The sequence below is a fragment of the Dipodomys ordii genome, unplaced genomic scaffold (genome assembly GCF_000151885.1).
Source record: "Dipodomys ordii isolate 6190 unplaced genomic scaffold, Dord_2.0 Scaffold124, whole genome shotgun sequence".
Taxonomy (NCBI): Eukaryota; Metazoa; Chordata; class Mammalia; order Rodentia; family Heteromyidae; genus Dipodomys; species Dipodomys ordii.
The window spans coordinates 856769-875204 of NW_012267340.1; the positions used below are offsets into that span (position 1 = coordinate 856769).

General features: G+C 48.3%; 1 protein-coding gene across 1 annotated transcript; it reads left to right on the forward strand.

The window, feature by feature from the left end:
* Positions 1-867: 867 nt before the first annotated feature.
* Positions 868-17499, forward strand: LOC105995955 (ceruloplasmin-like). Its single transcript, XM_013029873.1, has 15 exons — positions 868-876; positions 978-1123; positions 2499-2638; positions 3828-3980; positions 4981-5195; positions 6134-6284; positions 7580-7792; positions 8120-8327; positions 9675-9814; positions 10780-10908; positions 11476-11582; positions 12762-12978; positions 13337-13476; positions 14409-14571; positions 16906-17499. Exons 1-15 carry the CDS (start codon positions 868-870, stop codon positions 16941-16943), a joined length of 2169 nt encoding a protein of 722 aa, XP_012885327.1. The 3' UTR covers positions 16944-17499.
* Positions 17500-18436: the final 937 nt, after the last annotated feature.

An 18436-nucleotide genomic window follows, 5' to 3' on the forward strand; every position in this document is an offset into this window, starting at 1 on the left:
CGCTCTACCACTTGAGCTACAGCGCCACTTCCGGTTTTCTGGTGGTTTATTGGAGATAGGAGTCTCACGGTCTCTCCTGCCCGGGCTGGCTTTGAACCTCGATCCTCAGATCTCAGCCTCCTGAGTAGCTAGGATTACAGGCGTGAGCCACCAGCGCCCAGCTAAGGTAGGCTGTCTTTATCCACCAGAAGGTGGGTTCTGTCTCAGCAGCTGCTGAAGGGGCTGGGGAGGACAGTAGAAATCAGAATCTAAAAGCTGAGTATCTCTGAGATACTCAGGCTGATCATAAAGAGACCTGGAAAAAATGGGATTAATTTCTGGACAAGAGTCATTAATCCTGCCTGGAAAGTGTAGCTTTGTGAAACAGAGATTGTACAATCTACAGTTGATCTCTTGAGTTGAAGTTAGTAGGCTATGGTTTTACTTGTTGGCTTTTTTCTGTGCGTCTTTCCCATTCTTTGCCTTGACAAATCTTTCCTCTGTCTCCTGGATAATGGTGACAAGAATGCATTCCCTATTTTCAATAAACGTTTTTGTGACACTGACGTCCTGAGGAGATGGGGGGTGTGGGGCGTGACCTGCATCGCTTGTAGGCCTAGAACGGCCATTTGTGTCATCCACGCTCCTTCTCCTCTTCTTCCCTTCGCCCCACCCTGCAAGCTATGCGCCAGGCCCTCTTCTTCAATTATCTATAAACTGTCCTTTTTCATCAAACCCCCAGTGAATCTGCACAGGAACTCTTCATGCCCTATGTTCTGGGAAGACAGGTGTTCTTAGAAACTTGGCTTGTCCATCAATTCACCCAGTTCATTGCACTGGCTGCACTTTCTACCTGCTCGCCAGCTGAGTTGACAGTCGGCCCGAAACATGGTTTCGGCTCCCTTAGTCCCGGCCTCCCTGTAATCACTGCCTCCCGTGTCCTTCCTTTAATCCCGGCCTCCCGTGTTCTTTCAGCTGGCTTGCAGGCCTTTTTCCAGGTCCAGGACTGCCACAAGCCCTCCACGGAGGACAAGCTGCAGGGGAAGGTTAGGCACTACTATATTGCTGCCGAGGAACTCGTCTGGAGCTACGCGCCCTCTGGAGTAGACACTTTTACCAAGGAGAACTTAACAGCCCCTGAAAGGTAACTTCTACCTCTTGACTCTTATGATGGATGCCGATGTGCAAATGCTGGCTCAATCCCACGCTTTCAATTACTCTGCATCTCTGCTCAGAAGCAGAGTGACTGGCTAGAAGGGCAAGGCTATGTTGAATTTCTGGAGGAACTATTGTACTCTTTTCTACAATGATTATACTATTTTACAGGTCTACCATCAACGTTCAACCACATCCTCACTGCCATAAAGTGGTATCTTTTGATGATTTTTTTTCAGTATTGGGGAATAAACTCGGGGCCTTGTGCTAAATTTTGACAGGCTAAATTTTACTTATTTCTCAAATAGGATCTTGTATTTATGCCAGGCCATCCTGGACTTTGATCTTTCTATTTATACTTCCTGTGTAGCTGGCACACACCATCGTGCCCAACTTCTCTACTGGATGAAGCAGAGACTTTTTCCCCTGGCTGACTTTGAACCACAGCCCCTCTGATCTCTGCTTCCTGTATAGATACCATTATGGGTGTGACCTCAGCACATTTTGATGTTTTGATTTTTTTTCTTTTCCGTTATTCCTGATGAGCATCTTTCTGTGGTCTTGTTTTTTTTTTTTTTTTTGAGAAATGTGTGTCCTTTGCCCACTTCTGAATGGCAGTATTTGTTCTTGTGGTTGTTGATTTGTAGGAGGTTCTTTATACAGTCTCAAGATGAATCCCTTACTGAACAATCACAAGTGCTTCCTCTCATTCTGTATGTTAACTTTCATACGCTTGTCAGTACACACGGATGCACACTAGGTGTGTGTGCATGCACGTGTATGTGCCTGCCCTCTATACCCTCAGGCCATTCGTTAGCTACCTTTCCTGCTGCACTTTCCACAAAGCAAAGTGATCTTTCTAGAATGCCAATGAGGTAGTGCGATTCTCTCCCACACACAGTTCCTCTGTCTGTCACCTGTCAAAAATCCTCTAGTTGGCAAGCTAAGAACGGAAAGGCTTTGTGCAAGCCAGATAGTGTGGTGAGGTTTAACTTTTTCATTTGTGAACAGGGGAGAAGGGGCCAGTTCTGCTGGGTTGCACTGAGTTGTAGCTAATCCTAGACAAGAACATTTCCCAGCTGGATGGAGAGTTCTGCTGTAGAGCCCCGTATTGCTGGGGGGCTGATGTGGAATCTTGGAATTCTTCACTCCACTTGAAAAGTGAAGCTCCTGTAGTCTCTACTTCCTCTCCACCTTCCCTCCACGAGTGGCCTAGAGCTGCTGGCGGCTGGCAGAGAATGAATGGAGGGTGACTGCTGTAGATCCTGAGGGATGAAGCTCACGACATGCTAGCCAGGGGTTCAGGGTGCACGCCTACTTCCCGTCACCCCAACACCAGCCTCAAACCCTTCTTCCTTTGGCAGTGATGCAGGCGTGTTCTTTGAGCAAGGTCCCACAAGAATTGGCGGCTCTTACAAAAAGCTAGTTTACCGTGAGTACTCGGACGCCTCCTTCGCGACTCGAAAGGTGAGAGGACCTGAAGAGGAGCACCTGGGCATCCTGGGTGAGTCCTGAGGAGCGCAGAGCTAGAACTCTCTCCCAAGCTCGGAGACGACAGTGACGCCAGGCCTGCGGCCTGGTTTCTACAAAGAAACCAGAGGTGTTAGGCCCCTGTTCGAACTCCCAGGGTTCCATCTGTTCCTGTATGCAGAAGAAAGAGATGGGCAGAGAAAGTCACGCACATACACATGTATGTTTTACTCTGGCCCAGGCAGCTGTGGGAGGAGATGTCAGCACACACGCCAGCAGCCTATCCTGACTGCCCACAGTGGCTGCAAAGTGACCGCAGAGGGACTGACCGGGAGCACAGGAATGCTGGATTCCCCGTGCTTTTAATCAGTTGGTGGCCCTGTGAGGAGCCGATGCGGTTCAGAAAACGCAGCTCAAGGCCTGCCACACAGGCAGATAGATCATCTGCCCTCAGCAAAAGGCTACAGTGGGCCACTCTCCAAATCAAGTTATCAGTGGCAAATCCTCAGCGGCAAAAGCCACACTGATTTCGTTTTTTTTTCCTTAAAGAAGGAAGGGGAATGGTATATTGGTTAGCTACCAGGGAAGGAGGAGGTGGCTCCTAATGGCACAGGCTGGATGCGCTAGTGGTGACTTCTTATCTGGATCCACTAGCCGTGACCACTGAAAGGCCGCTCACCTCCTGTGCCGCTGTAGTGAGGGCTAACGGCATTCTTCAGGCACAGACGGGGCTGTCACCGTGAGCACTGCACAAAGTACAACATCCATTCCCTAACTGGCAATGACTTTCATTTTAGTGATGGAAAGTCCCACCCACTGATAGCCTCGCTGCCAACAGGATGGAACCCACTGCTTTGGGTGGATGTGGTTTCCGCACCGGACTCTAGTGGCAAAGGTCACACCCTCTGCCAAGACAAGGCTGGGGTGGAGGGAGCACTCCAGGCAGTATGGGCAAGGGTTTAAAGTGGTTTAGTAACTGACTTTGTCAAAAAAAAGAGAGATGACCAATTAACTTGAAGTTGGGTCAGAGGTGCTCCACTCTTCCCAATCTTGCTGTGTCCCATAGCTAATGGACTTTAAAAAACAAAAAAACAAAACAAAAGCTTTCCGATTTGGCACCAATGACTCCCAGTGGCGCGTGCCAGAGGACCAGCCCAAGAAAACCACAGCCTTCCACACGCGCTCCACCGGAGCAAAGGTGACGACTCTCCCTTTGTCCCCAGGTCCCCTCATCTGGGCTGAGGTAGGTGACACCATCAAAGTCACCTTCCGTAACAAGAGTCCACACCCCCTCAGCATTGAGCCAACGGGGGTGAGATTCAGCAAGGACAACGAGGGCACGTACTACACCCCCCACAGCACCCTCTGGAAGGGAGGTGAGTGCAGACCTCCAGACCCACCCATGGGTACCAATATGGAGCCCCCCTTGACCCTGCTGCTGGCTGCATGCAGCACCCTGCACCTCAGCCTCTGCGGTCCTCACGAATCGGAATTCTGTCTTGCTTTAACCGATAATTATCCACAACACAGGTAGCAACTTAGTTGGATGGTGTCCATTACATTTCTGAAACACTAGTTGGGTGAGGAGATTTGCAAAGAGTTCTCGTAACAACATTAGATGCCCACATCAGAATATTTAAATAAAAACATTTATGGATGTGTGTAGATCTACACATACACACATATACATAAGGGTACAGCCAAAGATACCAATGATCCAACCATGATTGTATCTTTATAATTCTTCCACTTGCATCTCTGTGTATATGTTTTAAATATATTTGAGATCTAGTAAGTGGCTAGTCTGTTCTCTTAGCACTGGGAACACTTGTAATGTTAAGGATACAAAGGATTCCTCCGTGTACAGATGGAGCTAAGCATTTCTATTTGTTAAGGGTGACCAATGAAGATCAGCGGTTCAGCCACCAATCACAGGTGGTTCAACCTTTCTGGTCGCACTTTCTTGTGTAAACTTGGGAAATTTGACGGGGATCATAGGCAAGTCCCTTTCAGTCTTACGATTATTTTCTGTTTGGTTTTGGGTCAAGACAAAAATGCCTTGATTACCCCTACTGCCTGGCATTGGCTTAGTTGGTAGAAAGGACAAAGCTCTACCTTTAAGAAGGTAGAGTTGCTGGGGACAGAGGTACGGACTATACAACTGGGAAGATGGTAGGGGGTTCCTGGGAGATGTGGGGGTACAAACCAAGTCCAGGAAGAGGTTACAGGAAGCTGCCCCACACCCAGCCTTCCTCTGACACAGGAGTATGGCACAAGTCCATCCCTGGGGGAACTAAGGCATTCGCAAGTGGGTTGTCCTGTACTTCGTCACTCACATGACCATGCTCACACCCTCCCATGTGACCTTCCTCTCAGGTGGGTCCCCTCACCCTGCCTCTCATGTGGCACCCCAAGAAACCTTTACCTATGAGTGGACCGTGCCTGAAGACGTAGGACCCACTCATGCAGATCCCGTGTGCCTGGCAAAGATGTATTACTCCGCCGTAGATCCCACCAGAGATATATTCACCGGGCTGATTGGGCCAATGAAAATATGCAAGAAAGGAAGCTTACTTGAAAATGGGAGACAGGCAAGTCCAATGAGGAGATCTCCTTTTGTCAGTTCTAACGTTCCTTCCATGTGAATATCTTTTCAAGATTAAATCTCTTCCTCTGGGTTCTGGCACTTTCTTCAGATCACGCTTACGGTGGATTCCATTCTCTCCCAGAGCTGACCTCAGATGGATGCCTCCATGGGACCATTCACATTGATAGCCATCTTTTATCTGAATAAATGATCTGAAGGGGAAGACAAGATATGTGTGTTCACACACACACACACACACACACACACACACAATGTGGTACTGGGGCTTGAACTCAGGGCCTAGAAACTCTCAGCTTTTCCTCTCACGGCTGGTGCTCTACCACTTAAGCCACATCTCTACTTTTCACTAGTTAATTGGAGTTAAGCGTCTCATTGACTTTCTTCCAGCCAGGGCTGGCTTCAAACTTCAATCCTCAGATCTCAGCCTCCTGAGTAGCTAGGATCCTCAGGTTAAGCCACCAGCGCCCAGCTTGCAAATGCCTTCTCTCCTTGGCAGTTCATTGGCTTAGAGTCCTGACTGAACGGGCTTTCTGACTGGCTCATTCCACAGAACAGATGGCCTTTCAGCTCACTCCCTTCACAGCTGGGACAGCAAGAGGGAGCAGGGATACTTGTCCAGGTATCTGGACAACGTGTGAATCCCTGATCTAATTCATTCAAGTTCATCGCCAGCTATTTCTTCACCTCAATCTGTCCTTGTTTTATCTGGCAAGAGCTCTCAAGAGTTTTCTGGGACGTGGGTGGCATCTTTCCTGACCACTTGGGTGGTCAAATGGAATGTTCCATAAGCCTTGTTGACAAAGCAAAGGGGGCAACTTCTTTCCTCCTTCCTCTAGCTTGTTTGAACATGTGGAGAATTCTACACAAGGAAGCCTCTGAATTTTCCTCTCTTCACCTCTTTGTTGTTCTCTCAATTTACAGAAAGATGTTGACAAGGAGTTCTACTTGTTTCCCACTGTATTTGATGAGAATGAGAGTTTACTCTTGGATGACAACATTAAGATGTTTACAACCACACCTGATCTGGTGAATAAGGAAGACGAAGACTTTCAGGAATCCAACAAGATGCACTGTGAGTACCAGTTTTATTGTTGGTTTATTCTCAGTAGCTGATATGTCAATCACTCCAATGTGTCAATCACTTCCCATTCAGAGTAGATGCTGTGCAAGCTGTGCCCTTGCACAAACGGTACAAGTGTGGTCTCTGGACCAGCAGGGTGGGCACTGACTGGTAGGTCCTGAGAAATATTCATTCTGGACCCCGCCCCACCCGCTGAATCAGAAGCTGCGTGGCCGGGTCCCACACACCTGTTGTTAAGGCTGCGGCACAGGAGAATGCCAGACTGGAGGCTTTGCTCCCTGTGGCTCGGAGACAGCAGGCTCGTTTCACTGTTCGAAGCACAGAAAGCTGTAGTTCTCATGCTTGGCCACACTTCTCAATCACCTGGGAGGTTTCAAAAACTACAAAGCTTGGCGCAGCCCCAGCTCTTTAGTTCAAGCCATGCATTGGATTTGTTTTTCCACCCAGGGTCATTCTAGAATGCAGTCAGGGACCAGAGACCAAAGTCACGGACCACTAACGGATAGGAGTACAATTTACTGTAGGTAGTAGAAAATGTAAGCTGGGCACTGGTGACTCATGTCTGTAATCTCAGCTACTTGCAAGGCTAAGAGCAGGAGATGACGGTTCAAGACCAGCCTAGGTAGTTACAACCTGTAAAATTAACCAGCAAAAACAGGGCTAGAGGCATGAGCATCAGCCTACAAGTGTGAGGCCCTGAGTTGAAACTTCAGTCCTGTCACAGGGAAAAAAAATGTTAGAAACTAATGTTGCTTTGTGGGTTTAAGTTAGGCTTGGTTCTGACCCTATCACCTACCATTTCTAAAATACTTCTTTTGCTTCTTCATTTTTGTATTCTGAATGCATCAAAAATATTACCTGCTAGAAATAGCAGTGAGAGAAAATTTCCTGCACAAACTCTTCTGCTACTCCAGACAATTCAGAATCCCCAATCTAGAGCAGCCCCGGCTTCCCCAGTGCAGGCTCTGCAGGGCGGGAGGGCTGCCCAGAGCCCAGAGGAGCCACCAATGGGGATGGGGACGCATCAGCTGGCATCTGTCCCCGGGGGAAGAGACGCCCCAGGGGAGCAGAACACAGCACAGAAATCCAAGAACCATGTGGTCAGCTGCAGTTCCCGATGGTCAACAGTGTTCTGGATGGCATGTGTGGGCATGGTCACTGCTGTGGGCACACGGCGCGTGGCAGGCTTACGTGTCTTTAGAAGCAGTGACTCAGGTTGATGCCGGGAAGGGGTTTGTCGTGCGAAAAGGACACGGAATAGAGCAGTCTGAAAACATCTGTTCCAGCCACGAATGGATTCATGTACGGGAACCAGCCTGGTCTGAACATGTGCCAGGGAGATTCGGTGGTGTGGTACTTGTTCAGTGCCGGGAGCGAGGTCGATGTCCACGGCATTTACTTCTCAGGACACACCTTCCTGTCAAAGGGGGAACGGCGCGACGCCGCGAACCTCTTCCCTCACGCCAGCCTCACGCTGCTCATGCAGCCTGACACCACAGGTTCGTTCCTCTGCCCCTCAACGTGAGCAGTGTGGGCCCAGGGCAGAGCCAGCTGGGCGTTTGATAAGCTGTTCCTTTCTGTGGGTGGGGAACGGGCCTCTGCAATGGAAGTACATAAATCTGGGTCCACTTCCTAACTGCAAGCGCAAAGGTCCTGAGTCAGGGACGCAGAGGCTGGGTGACCAGACCTGCTCTCAGGACAGCAAAGGCAGGGCTGGTGTGCGGCATGCAGGAGGCAGGTGACCAGCGGGTGCATGATAAGGCTCTGGTTCTGACTCTGATCAGGGGCTCTCATGTCTGTTCCGCGCCCCCCCCCACCCCCCGCAGGGACCTTTGATGTCCTGTGCCTCACGACGGATCACTACACAGGAGGCATGAAGCAGAAGTACACGGTGAACCAGTGCAAGCGGCAGTCTGAGGGCTCCCCGGTGTACCAGGGCAAGAGGACCTACCATGTCGCGGCCGTGGAGGTCGAGTGGGATTACTCCCCGCACAGGGAGTGGGAGAAGGAGCTGCACCGCTTACAAGAGCAAAAGTAACTCCCGCACCCAGCAGCGCTTCGTGTCCTCCTGCGCCCAGCCAGTCACGGCCCAGGACCTCTACTCCTCCTGACCACCTCACCCACGCTCCTCCTCTGCTCTGGGTCGTGATCCCTTCCTTTGGGGGAACCCTCCTGCCACTGGTTACAAACCGGGCAAGATTCTGCCAAAGTTATGGCTGAAATACTGCTTTCCGCACCAGCTACTGGCTGGCGATTTTTCCTCTGTAAACTTCATCCTTTTTGTCTAATTGTCATTTCCCATGCCAAAGGCTAGTGTGCATATTTTGTGACATTATTTTAAAGCCTTGATGGCACTATAGCAGTTCTTTCCTCTAAGAGACTATAGCACCAAAGACCTTTCGTAGTGGCGCACTGCAGAAAGCTCTTTTGAAAGTAGCTTGTGTGTGATTCAGTGCAGGAAAGGGGGCCCAGGCACTGGGAGGACATCCAGGGGGTAGAGCAGCGGCAGCCAGTGCCCGGCTGGTGGTCTGACTGTGGGGCTGAGCATGGTTTGAGCTGTAAAGGAAGAAGAGGTTATTATAATGACTGGGGTTTGAGAATGGAAGAGGGAGTGGAAAGTGTCACCTCAGTTCCTACTGGTCAGAAGCTCCGCTGTGACCAGAGGGCTCTGGAGCGCTACCGTTTTAAGCCCTAAGGACACGGTCGAGAGGTCCTGTCCAACAGCTCATCTGAGGGGGAGAGGAACCCGGCTCCAGTGGGTGCTGGTAGCTCACGCCTGCCACTCTAGCTACTGGAGAGGCCAAGGATGGTAGGACTTGGGTTGAGGCCAGCCTGGGCAGAGGAGTTCCCAAGACGCCTTCTTAACCCACGGTGTGGCCCAGTGCCAGGCTCTCAGCATCCCAGTTACAGCAAGACCCAGTGCGAGTGAGGACAGAGAGCGAGCTCCTATCTCAAAAATCACCAGGGCAAAAAAGGGCTAGAGGGGTGCCTGACTCAAACCACAGGGGCACTAAAATAATCAACAGTAGCCCTGAAGCTCCAACAGGAGGTGGTGAGCTGGACGTCAGGGCCAGGACCCAGGACTCCCCTGGGTCAGCTAAGTGGGCTTTTTGCTACACCAGTGCCTTTTTAAAACTCATTAAAGGGCTGGGAAGGTGGCTCCGTGGTAGAGCGCTTGCCTTGCATGCCCAAGGCCCTGGGTTCGATTCCTTAGCACCACATAAGAAAAAAAAAACTCATTAAAAAATGGAATGGGAAATGATTAAAAACTACCATAATCGCTTCAAACAAAACCGTAACTATTTAAAAAAAATTTGTAACTTGAAACTGAAGTCTTTTGTGTCATCACAAAGCTAACCTGAATTGTTTCTCTTTTTCAAGTGTCTCAAATGTATTTTTAGATAAGGAAGAGTTTTACATAGGCTCAAAGTACAAGAAAGTTGTCTATCGGCAATATACCGACAGCTCATTCAAAGTTCCGGTGGAGAGGAAAGCAGAGGAGGAGCACCTGGGGATTCTGGGTAGGTGGCGTCCTTCCCTCCATGAGGGACAGTTTTCCACACTGATACATTTCACTTTCTTGTCTTTATTACTCATGAAAATACAAAAAAAACCCCAAAACCCAGTGACTTGATTAAAAACAAGAAGCCTATCTACTAAAGAATATAGATAATAAAACACCACTTGTTTCTGTTAGAGAGAATGCATTATTTCATAAACTGAAGAAAGTATTTGTATTTGGTGTTCATCCAACTGAGGTTTTAGTGAGGAACCTATTATCCCATCTATCAAAATGAAAACAAGGACGAAACAAAAAGCACACAGACATTTACTGCCGAAGTGAGACTGTGTGACCCCGACACCGCCCAGCACATGGGTGAGGACGTGGGACCACACACGAGCCTAGAGCACGCCCCCTTCAGGCTTCCAGGAGCCACTCCAAGATGCAACATGAACTTGACCAAAGCCGGCCTTGGGAATTTTCCTGGAACCAAGGTCCTGGGGATACTACTCCTGAGCCTCTATGACTCTGGTTGCCAGAGTTCCCCGGAGTCTGGGTTATCCTCAGCCCTTTCAGTGAGGCACTCCGGGGAAGGTAACAGAAATTTATCAGACAGCAGGCCAACTAAGACTGGCTAGCAGGTGGACCCCGTAGGGCTGGCCCTCATACAGTCCTGCAAATCCAAACCCAGGAACAAGAGCAGACCAGGGCCCGGTGGGGAGCCTGGCCCAAACTCCCTAGAGTGTGGACAAGAAATACTCCATGGTCCACCTTCACAGACAGCCACATCTGGAGTTTGATCTCACGCCCTTTCCTTCTGGGCCCTAGGATAAACCCAGGACTCTATCAGTCAGCAAAGAACCACAGCGATAGCAACAAGATGACGCCAGCCGTCTAGCTCTCAAAGCTGCCTCATCTTTGTTTTCATTAGCGCGTTAGATGTTTCAATCTGACAGGTCAACAAGTCCCTTTCTTTCTTATCAGGTCCACAACTTCATGCAAATATTGGAGACACAGTGAAAATTATCTTTAAAAACATGGCGACGAGGCCCTACTCCATACATGCCCATGGGGTGAAGACACAGAGGTCGACTGTGGTGCCAACACAACCAGGTGCTCCCAGTGGGGCGGTGGCGGCGGCGGGGGCAGCTCTCAGCGTTTCTAGTCACTTACCACTGGGTGCTGGTGGAGTCCTACAATGTAGGGGATGAAGCAACTGTCCAAGGACAGGGGTGGGAGGGACTGCATGGGGGGGTGACAGGATGGGACACACTGGAGGGCTCAAAGAGAGGAGGTGGGAGGAGGGAAGAGGGAGGGAAGGTAGTGGAGAGGCTGACATAACCAGGGAGAAGCCATGGGAATTTGAAAGACAATGTATACTAATAAAAATATACTTAGAATTAAGGTAAGTCTGGTTTGGGAAGTTTTCTTCCCATTGTGATGTTATAATGGCCACTTCCTGGCTTGGTAGAAGTGTATGGCAGCCAGCTGTCTTAGCACAACACATACCACACACAACAAAGAAATCAAGGGAAGAACTCTCGGTATTATTAGTGTCAAAAACGGATTACCCTGACACTTCTAGTTTCTGGGTCGCCAAGGCCCCAGTTCTCTCAGATGACAGAGCTCAAAGGTCACTGATCCAGATAAAAGCAGATAATTACCCCTCCATGGATTTAGGGGAAGTTCAAACGTATGTGTGGGAAGTCCCAGAGAGAGCTGGCGGTGGACCGGAGGACGCGGCCTGCATACCATGGGCTTACTATTCCACTGTGGACCGAGTTAAGGTAACTTCAAGCCACTTGTTCTGTGACAATTTCCAAGGCAGATGAGGCTAGTTTTCCTGTCAAAATTCCAAGACAACCTTATTAGCTACTCAGTTTTACTTCTTTGGTCTGTTGCTTTTAAAGATATAGTTACGCCTACTGATAACATTTTTTCCATTTTTAGATGAACACACATTAAACTCAAAGAATGAGGTATATGGCTTCAGAACTGAAGGCATCGCGTGATAAACTATCTCAAAGCCCCAACCCCTCAACCACACCCACAAGATCCAAAGGCTTGCCCAGATTGTTCCACGGGAACATCTCATCCAAATCTCTCTCCTGAGCACCCATCCTCCAAACTCCTATAGGAGCAGTCTCCACAGGCAGCTCGGCAGCTCCAACACAGACTCCCTTGTATTTCCTGTTGTGTCTACTCACTCACTTAAGCAGGAGCTCTGACCTACCAAGCATCTAGCCCACCCTCTCAGCACCCCCCCCCCTTCCTTCTCTCCATCCCCGTAGCTTTGAGTTCTTGTAGTCTGCCTCACTGTGGCCAGGGCCCCTCTTCTCAGCTCTTCACCTCCAGGCAAATCTGCTGCCATCCTTTCTCCCAATTTTAATGGGAAAAATCTGAAATCCCCTCGTGTGGTACAAAACCTAACGTGCCGCTACTGACCCACATCTACTCCAGCTTCCCGAGCCTTTCTCCTTTGGGCTCATTAGCATTTTGTGTGCTTCCAGTATAGCTGACAGCTTCCCTTATCTTTTTCATTCCTTATTGTCTGTTATTGTCCCACTGGACTGAGCTCATAGATGGCAAGACCTTTGCGCCCCTTACCTTTGTTGTTTAGGAATTGAGTTTATGTCCCACTCATGTTCAAGTCCCTGAGCTTTCGGAATAAACACATCAACACTGTGTATTTGGGTGGGGCATTAGCAAAGTCAGTTCTAGGTCTCTAAATGTCTCTTTCTTTTGCATCACCCATACAACCTACCTCCTGTTCACTATGGGATCAATTTAACGACTTCAAGTACGAAGTTATTCCCCTGGCAAGTCTAGTCCTTAAATCAGCTCTTTGGGGTCCAGTTGTCTGAAGTCCCCACCTCCATGGCAAGGATGGCTGGGACTTCAGAGTCTAGTCCTCTGAAGTCCTGGCCTCCACAGTAAGGAGAGTGGATGGCTGTGTTGCTTTTCAGGATCTCTACAGTGGATTAATTGGCCCACTGATCGTATGTCGGAAACATGGCACGAAAGTCTTCGATCCCACGAGGAAACTGGAGTTCTCGCTTCTGTTTTTGGTGTTTGATGAGAACGAATCGTGGTACTTAGATGACAACATCCAAACATACTCTGATCACCCCGAGAAAGTAAACAAAAATGATGATGGATTCATAGAAAGCAATAAAATGCATGGTAAGAGAAATTGTCCTAAACCAGTCTTCTCCTTTACCAACCCCTTTTCTTGAAAAGGGAATTAGGTTGGGGGCTACTCCTTTGTTTTCATTTAAAAACTACTCACTCAGAGCAGCAGGATTCTGTTCAGAACAAAAGAAAGAGGGGGGGGTATGTTTAAAATCATTTACCAATTCTTTCCCAGTTCCAAAATCTCACTTTTAGAGTAAATCCAGTCAGGGTTAATGCTTTTGAGAAGCATTTATATAAAGTTCTTTGACAGCAAAAAGATTCTTCATATGTAACCTAAAAGTCCTATTTTGTGTGAAACAATCACTGGTTTAAGCTGTCCTGAAAGGTGTTGTGTGCCTTCCCTCAGGCATCAACGGGAGAATGTTTGGGAACCTGCATGGCCTCACCATGCACGTGGGAGACGCGGTCAGCTGGTACCTCTTGGGGCTGGGCAATGAGGTAGATTTGCACACGGTGCATTTCCACGGCCACAGCTTCCGATACAAGGTAAGGGCCTCCACCGCAGTCTGTCTTGCTCTACTGGAACATGTTTTAATGTATAGGAGATATGTTCCTTGGAGAAACTAACAGAAACAGAATTTTGTGGTAGAGGGCACAATGATTCCAACGGGCCTGTCAGTTTCCCATCTACACTGGGCTCTGCCCTGGACTTGCAGATCACCTTGGGTTCATGCGGCGCTTGGCTCCCTCGCTTCTGAGTAAGGACTGTGGAGGGAATTGCTAATTGTCCAGCGATGATGGGTGGCAGGCCAGAGATCAGCACAAGACTGCCATTACCCTGGTCAGGCAGTCAAATGTTATCAGTGCTGTCCCCCGACGGCAATCTTTCCAGAGCTCTCTCAGATGCTTCAAACCCTTGGCCCTTTTGGTGATGTTTTCCTTTTTCTGAGTTAGTGTACAAAATGCACAAGACACAAAGAAAGCACTGTCCACAACATCCACTGTGCAACAAGCCTACTGCATTTTGTTTCACAAAAACATACCCTCTCCTGGGCAGAGTTTCAGATCCTCCATTTCTGTGTGCAGAAATGAGGGCAGATCCCGTGCCCCACAGAGACATCCTGGCTGACACTGGCTTCTCTGGGGCCTCCTTTATTGCTCTGCACCCTTTATTGCTCCCCTTGCCCTCCAGTTGCAGAGACAAGAGACTAGACGAAGGTGAGGCTGGGTGGACATGAGCCCCCACCTTAGTTTCCCCACGTAGCTGCAGTCTCGTATGGAGGGAGCCAGAACCCCGTTGAGAAGACCCGTCTGACGAGTTCCCCTGACAGCCCGTGATGACTCACAGTGTGGAGGGAAGACTAGGTCACTGTGTTCACACAGAAGGGGCAGGGCTCAAAAAACAAAACAGATGTATTCATTTTTCTAGTCTTGACTACTGAACCAACATTCCCATAAGTTGTCATTCTGTACTCAAGCACAGGGGCATTTACAGTTCTGATGTCTTCGATGTCTTCCCTGGGACGTATCAGACCCTAGAAATGGTTCCCCAGACACCCGGGACCTGGCTTCTCCACTGTCATGTGACCGATCATATCCACGCTGGGATGGGAACGACCTACACCGTCCTGCCAAGTGAAGGTGAGAATCAGGAGGCAAGCCCGTGAGTAATGCGTCACCAATGTTAAGTGCCTCCCTGATCTGAAGCATTTGTGAACTCTGCCGCCCTAACTTCCGCGCCTCATCACTGCTCATTTCTGAGGGTCTGCCCCCTTCAGTGCAGGGGTGTGTGTAAAGGTTTAAATGGACACAGCAACGTAAAGGTACCTAACGCTGGAGCATGGGCTAAGTCACATGACACAGCAGTGTTCACTATACCTAAAGCGGGAGAAAGGGAGAAGTCACATCAGACAAACCATGACTTACAGAATTCCCTTCTTAACATAAAACACTGACTTTTTCTAGATGGGAGCACATATAAAACACAAGTCCAAAACAACCCCACATAAGCCATATAAATTCAAGTCAATCAAGAAAAGCAAAGTCTTCCTGGGCTTGCAAGAAGAGTAAGCACAACTGTGAATCACCCAGAGAAAACTAAAATGCAAACATCCTAGTCCCTGACTTCTGCACAATGCCTCCACAGGTCCAGGTACATATACGTACCTGTACACACACACACACACACACACACAAGCGTGCGCACCTGTACACACACGTGCACGCATGCACCTGTACACACATGTGCACACACGCGCCTGTGTACACACACATACACATGCACGCACACACACACACACAAATGCAGGAAAATGAACAGCCTTTCTATGGCTACAGCGTGAAAGAGCTGCCCCATGGCTGCAGGCTTCATTCTTTCCTGGACTTTCCAGTCAGAACTGTTGAAACTAGAAACTGGCAGACTGAACACAAGGAAAGTATGCAGAGAATGTTTCTCTGTGCTTCCTTCTTCAAATGAGGATAAAAAGGAGCAAAGAAGCAGAAGGAAATACAGAAGCAAGTTACGTGTCTGTTCTTATGTGAGCTGCCCATGCTAGGTCATGCTACCACTGAGGTATATAGCTTCAGCCCAAGAATCAAATTTCAAGACTCAAAAACCACTTGAGTAATCATTAGTGCGAATGAGGTTTCAGGTTCTTCTTCTGAGTCGGACACCAGTACCTTCTTTCTGGATGGGCTACTTTCACCAAAGCCCTCTCTACAGTAAGTAGTTACTACACACACAAGAATGTCAAAGCCTTGGGCTGGGAAGGTGGCTCAGTGGTAGAGCGCTTGCCTTGCATGCCTGAGGCCCTGGGTTCGATTCCTCAGCACCACATAAGCAAAATGACAAAAGTCGTAAGTGGTGCTGTGGCTCAAGTGGTAGAGCGCTAGCCTTGAGCTGAAGAGCTGAGGGACAGCGCGTAGGCCCAGAGTTCAGGCCCCACGACTGGACCCCCCCCCCAAAAAAAAGAATGTCAAAGCCTCAAAGTCGTTGGCATCAACAACTTCACAGTCAGAGGTTGAGCAAGACAACTGGAACAGTGTTCAAAGAACCTCACTTTGCATGTTAACCACACAGAAGGATGAACCTGCTCAGAAAAAAGACAGAGCGAGGGGCACGAGGCCTTCAAGGGATTCATGTGTGCAGATGCCAGCGAGCAGACGGAGCTGCTACAGTCCAGTCCTGCCAGCAAACACTGCGGCCTCCCATATGGAACAGGGAGACAAACAGCTAACAGAATGGAGAGTGTTTTTTAAACTGTAGAGCAAATGGCTAGTGTAAAGAAAATACACATTAGGGAAAAACTTTTTTTTCAAAGAGAAAAAATATTGCATAGGACTAAAAGCAGGGATGAATGACAGATAGTGTGAACTATAGGCAGCAAATGGGGGGCCATGTTTGTCATTCTGAATTATCGTTAAGTCAAAGTTCCATGAAAGTTTGGGGAAATCACATTAATTATGAATCTCAAATGTCTGCCTACTATGTCACAGAAAAGCGAATACATGAGGATAGAGTAAGATCTTTTCATATTCTGCACCATGACACAACTGTCTGAAGAAGGAAGAAAGGGAGGGAGGGAGGGAGGAGGGAGGAAGGGAGGGAGGAAGGGAAGGAAGGAGGGAAGGAAGGAAGGTCATCAGCCAGTTGTGGCTATCCTGCCATGTTTAGTCCAATGCTCTGACAAGTGTAAAAGGAACTATTTTAGACTATGACTTTTCTGTGGCAGTCAGATAACCTATTAGATGTCTTCTGCAGGGAAAGGGTTGGCCTACCTTTAAAAGTCTCATTGGCAGGGACTGATATGTTTATATTCCTAGCTAAGTACCCACATTTAATACACACTCAAGAACAGAGGAAATCAATGAAATAGAATTGTATACATTGCCTTTGGACATGATCTCAGACTTAAAGAGAAAGCTGCAAGAGTGCTTAGCAAGTGATGCTCACACAGCTATCTTCCCTTCTTCCAGCTCTCCTTCAAAGTGCACAGCAGCCTGTCTCTGTGTAAACATATACACCTGCACTTCCTAAAAGCAAAAACATCATGTGTACAAGTACAATGCCATTGTCAAGATCAGCAGAGCTGTAACAAGGATGAAAAGACCTTTCTCAAATTTTACCCCTCACCTTACTTGCATTTTTGATACAAGAAGAAAATCCAAGGACATGTGCTGTATGATAAGATGTGTCTGAAGTCTCCCTCCCCCACAAGGGTCCCTCCTGCTTTGTGACCTTCACACTCTAAGTACCGTCAGCAACTGCACGGGACGTCCTACATGCTGGGTCTGCCCTCATCATGGGGTCCGGGTTTAGTGTTTTGGCAAGACTATCAAGAAGAGATGTCTTTCTCCCCACCACACTGGTTTGCTGCGTGGCTGGGAAGCTTGGAGATGGCCTCTGCCAGCCTTCTCCCTCCGGATTAGTGCTTCAATGAGAATCTCATAGGAAGGAACTCATTTTCCAATTAAGGCCTTACTACAACAAGGGAACTTTTTTATTTATTTTTGGTTGTGGGCTTGAATTCGGGGCCTGGGAGCTGGCCTGAGCTCTTTTGCTCAAGGCTAGTGTGCTACCACTGAGCCACAGCCCCACTTCTGGTTTTTAAGTGGAAATAAGAGTCTCACAGAGACTTTTCTGCCCAGGGTGGCTTTGAACTAAGATCCTCAGAGCTTAGATTCCTGAGAAGCTAAGATTATAGACATGAGCCACTAGCACCCAGGAGAACAAGAGATTAAAATTAACATTTTAAAAGTGAAAAGCACCATCTAATTTTTTTTTTTTACTATATGAACTACACTATTTTAAGTAGCCATCTTAAAATTTCTTTCTTTATGTAGTACAAGTCTGGCTGAAAGACATAAAGTGACCATTGGAAAACTGAGATAGGACATTGGTTCCTAACAGTATATGTGACACTGCTGAATGGGACTGGCTATACACATTTCTAGAAAGACTGAAACCATACAACCTTGCATTTGTGTGTGTGGGGGTGTCCTTGTCACAGATGAAAAGATGACAAGCTGTCCTATGACACGCAGCTGACACCTGTGGAAACCTGAGGGTCACTGCCACCACCACCACATTCCGAGGACTTTCCAAAACCACATTCAAAACAATTCTGACCAGATGTGTCCCTGGGCTGTCCATTAAGGCTCACAGACATGTCTGCAACCATTGTCCCCCATACAGTCCTCTAATGTGCTACTGACCTCATTTCTAGTGAATCCAAGTGCAGAGGGTAGAAAGGAAAGTCAAACAAGAGAGAAGCCACTCTGAGTTTTGCTGAAACCTACAGGATGCTCAAAAGATGTGACCTGGATCTGGGGAAGGGCATCTGACAATGTTTATAGCAAGACCTGGCAAAAATTAAATGAATAATAAACTAAGAAAAGGCCAATGGGGAAGGCTTCAGAACATACTGTCCCAGACACAGAGAAAGTGGAAGTTTTGCCCAGCCTTAGCTGAAGTCAATGCATAGTATCAATGATCTGAACTTAGGAC

What these genes read in the sequence shown, in the direction of transcription:
- LOC105995955 (XM_013029873.1), top strand. An exon ending in TACTTGAAAATGGGAGACAG is followed by an intron (nt 5,196 to 6,133) that starts GCAAGTCCAATG and finishes CTCAATTTACAG; the next exon opens with AAAGATGTTGACAAGGAGTT. An exon ending in GGAGCACCTGGGGATTCTGG is followed by an intron (nt 9,815 to 10,779) that starts GTAGGTGGCGTC and finishes CTTTCTTATCAG; the next exon opens with GTCCACAACTTCATGCAAAT.